Here is a 2,754-nt window from a genome sequence, read left to right on the forward strand (position 1 = left end):
GGTTGACCAGTATAGTAATTTTTTAGTGTATGAATGTGTATGAGCATACGTAAATATGTAATTATCAAAAGTTGATCAATTTAGTAGATATCAAAGGGTAATCAATTTGGTAATTTTTTGTGTTTACGTCGATTAGGTATGAGTTTCGTCACAAGCGGAATGATATTTACTGTTTGCGGGTAAAGATACTTCAAATTTCATTGTAAAGAAACAAAGAGAAGAAAAGATGTAGTAGTGGTGGGTAAGAGATGAGAGAAAAAAGATGAAAAAGGGAAAGTAACTGAGGAAAATCACCTCAGTGATAAGTATGATGATTCACTATATCTTTTAATTAATAGAAATTACAATAATAAGAATAAAATTTATATATATATATATATATATATATTATTTAAATTTAGTATATATATAAAAGCATGACATAAGTACAAATTTTAAATGATAGATTATAATAAGATAAAGGATACATCTCTTTCATAACATAGGATTACATGAACGTGGCTAATATTTATAGGAATAAAGAATAATATAGAAACAAGAGATGTGATAGGTGACACATGGAACCTCTTGACCATGGCCTCACAGTAATTTTTTTATTATAAGAGAAAAGGTTCATTAAATATAAAGGAAACTAGATCTTAATTAAACACATGGAATGCTCAACACTGGCATCAAAACACGAGAAAATTATACTGAAGACAATTCAGCACCTGTCATATAGACTATAGTTCAAGACACACTGAAAGACGTAACATCAAAAGATAAGCAGTGGAATCGTTAAAGTTAACCAATTTTTGCAAGAGAAGGTGAGACACTCAACCCAATATGCAAGTAGCACTTTCCATTTCCATACTCTTCTACAAATCTCTATCAAAAAAAGTTATTATATTACCATGGAAGTGGACCCGTTAAACAACTCTTCAATACTCTCACATCTTGCTGTTCTGAATGCTTCCACAGCCACCATAATGTCATCATCATCTTTCAAGTCTGACACATAATTTTTCATTTCTTTTTGAATTTGACTATTAATTTCTATGACATTACCGCGTGAGCTTTCCGCGTCCGTGAATTGTCCAATGTTGGTAGTAAGGGTGGGAAACTTAGGGATACCCAAAGTGGATACTGATGACTTAATTTCATGATTTATTGCAAGAACTAGGGCATGCATGTTATACATTATCCCGTGCTGGGTTGAAAGAGGTTGATGAGTTGGAATTTTGCTTAGGAATAGTCGAGGGAGTAGTGAGGATCCAGATCCTACTTGCAACATAGATCCTCTTGCTTCAGCTTCGACTCGAGCACTCTCCCATTGTGCCACGTGGCCCATATTGATGCTGTCCTTGGAGTGATCATGACTATCACCATAGCCTTCAAACGTGTTGGGTTTCATTGGTTTGTGGGTTTTAGGATCTAAGCCCATTCTGATGAGTCTTTTCTTGATGTTGGTGTTCCAATAGTTCTTTATCTCATTGTCTGTTCTCTTGGGCAAATGTGCTGCTATGATTGACCATCTGTACGTCAATATAAACATGCATATAAATACAATACAATGGTTATTCGATCTATAACAATAGAAAATTCTCAAAACCAAAACAAATGAAACTTCACTTGTTTCCTAGAAGAGCATGGAGTTGAAGAATGGTGTGATCTTCCTCCAAGCTGAAGTCTCCTCGTTTTATATCTGGCTTCAGGTAGTTAATCCACCTCAGTCTGCAACTCTTCCCACACCTTTGAAGATCTATATATAAATGTTTGTCGGATATATAAATAAAATTAGGAATTAAATTAAAGTTGGTTCCTCGATGGTTCAAGAACATTTAGACTCACAAGAGATTAAAACTAAGGTATGGAGATGTTGTATTACCCGCTTTGGCAGGAACTGAACGCCAGTTTCCGTGACCATGTTTTTCAACATAAGAAATAAGCTTCTTGTCTTCTTCGGGTGTCCATGGTCCTTTCTTCAACCCTACCTTCTCACAGCATGCCATCCTTCCCATTTTTAAACGAAAAACTAATAAGAAAACACCTTGTGCTTGTTCTTGTGCAGCAGCGGTCCAAAAGTTAACCTATATATAGAGAGGCTATCTGTAGTATATATGGTAGGTCATTGATTCAGTAAGAATAAATATCGATACCCTGTATGAAAACTTTAATATATGTATCTGTCATCTTTAAGAAGATGGGTTCTGGATCAAAGTGGTAGGTCCCTCACCCATGCCCTTCTCAGCTTTTGGTTTTAATTAAAAGAAACTGAGCAAACCAATATTTTGGTCCTGAAAGTTTGAATTAGTTCATGAAAGAATTAAAATTTCAAATTAATCTATCAAAGTGCATTTCATCCATCAATTTAGTCCAAATGTTAGTGCTCGTTACTAACAGGGTTAATTGATAATAACGGACTCGGCCTTTTGACTAAAGTAAGATTTTTCTTAAAACATATTAATGAGTTTGTTTTGAAACAAATGTCTACTCTAAGATAGTTAATAGGGATGTTGCGCGCTAGTCAGCATAACAATACCTCTGTCACGTATTTATTACCTTTTTTTTTTTTTTAATTCTTTTACCAAAAAATAGGTTGCAGCATGTCATGTGGTACCAATGTGCGGAAGTCGCTATAACCTATAGTAACAAATGGTGATAGTAGTAGTGGTTACGTTGATGACAGTGATGACAATAAAGATAATGGTGATAGTATAAAGTCTTAATAGTAATAGTGACAACGATAATATGGAGATGGTTATATATAGTATT

At 34.2% G+C, this 2,754-nt stretch overlaps 1 protein-coding gene across 1 annotated transcript; it reads right to left on the bottom strand.

Moving 5' to 3' along the window:
- Positions 1-524: 524 nt before the first annotated feature.
- Positions 525-2,063, bottom strand: LOC109802656 (transcription factor MYB16). The gene is made up of 3 exons (XM_020364072.3): positions 1,868-2,063; positions 1,612-1,741; positions 525-1,514 (listed from the first exon to the last, which is right to left on the bottom strand). The coding sequence occupies exons 1-3, from the start codon at positions 1,998-2,000 to the stop codon at positions 884-886; spliced, it is 894 nt and encodes a 297-aa protein (XP_020219661.1). The 5' UTR covers positions 2,001-2,063; the 3' UTR covers positions 525-883.
- Positions 2,064-2,754: the final 691 nt, after the last annotated feature.

This window comes from Cajanus cajan, chromosome 11, assembly GCF_000230855.2.
Source record: "Cajanus cajan strain Asha chromosome 11, NIPB_CcT2T_4, whole genome shotgun sequence".
NCBI lineage: Eukaryota > Viridiplantae > Streptophyta > Magnoliopsida > Fabales > Fabaceae > Cajanus > Cajanus cajan.

Bases quoted from the DNA above. Each gene is read 5' to 3' on its own strand.
- LOC109802656 (XM_020364072.3), bottom strand. From the start codon at position 2,000: ATGGGAAGGATGGCATGCTGTGAGAAGGTAGGGTTGAAGAAAGGACCA. The intron at 1,742-1,867 runs GTAATACAACAT...ATTTATATATAG, and splicing joins TTCAGTTCCTGCCAAAGCGG to ATCTTCAAAGGTGTGGGAAG. The intron at 1,515-1,611 runs GTGAAGTTTCAT...ATTGACGTACAG, and splicing joins CATGCTCTTCTAGGAAACAA to ATGGTCAATCATAGCAGCAC.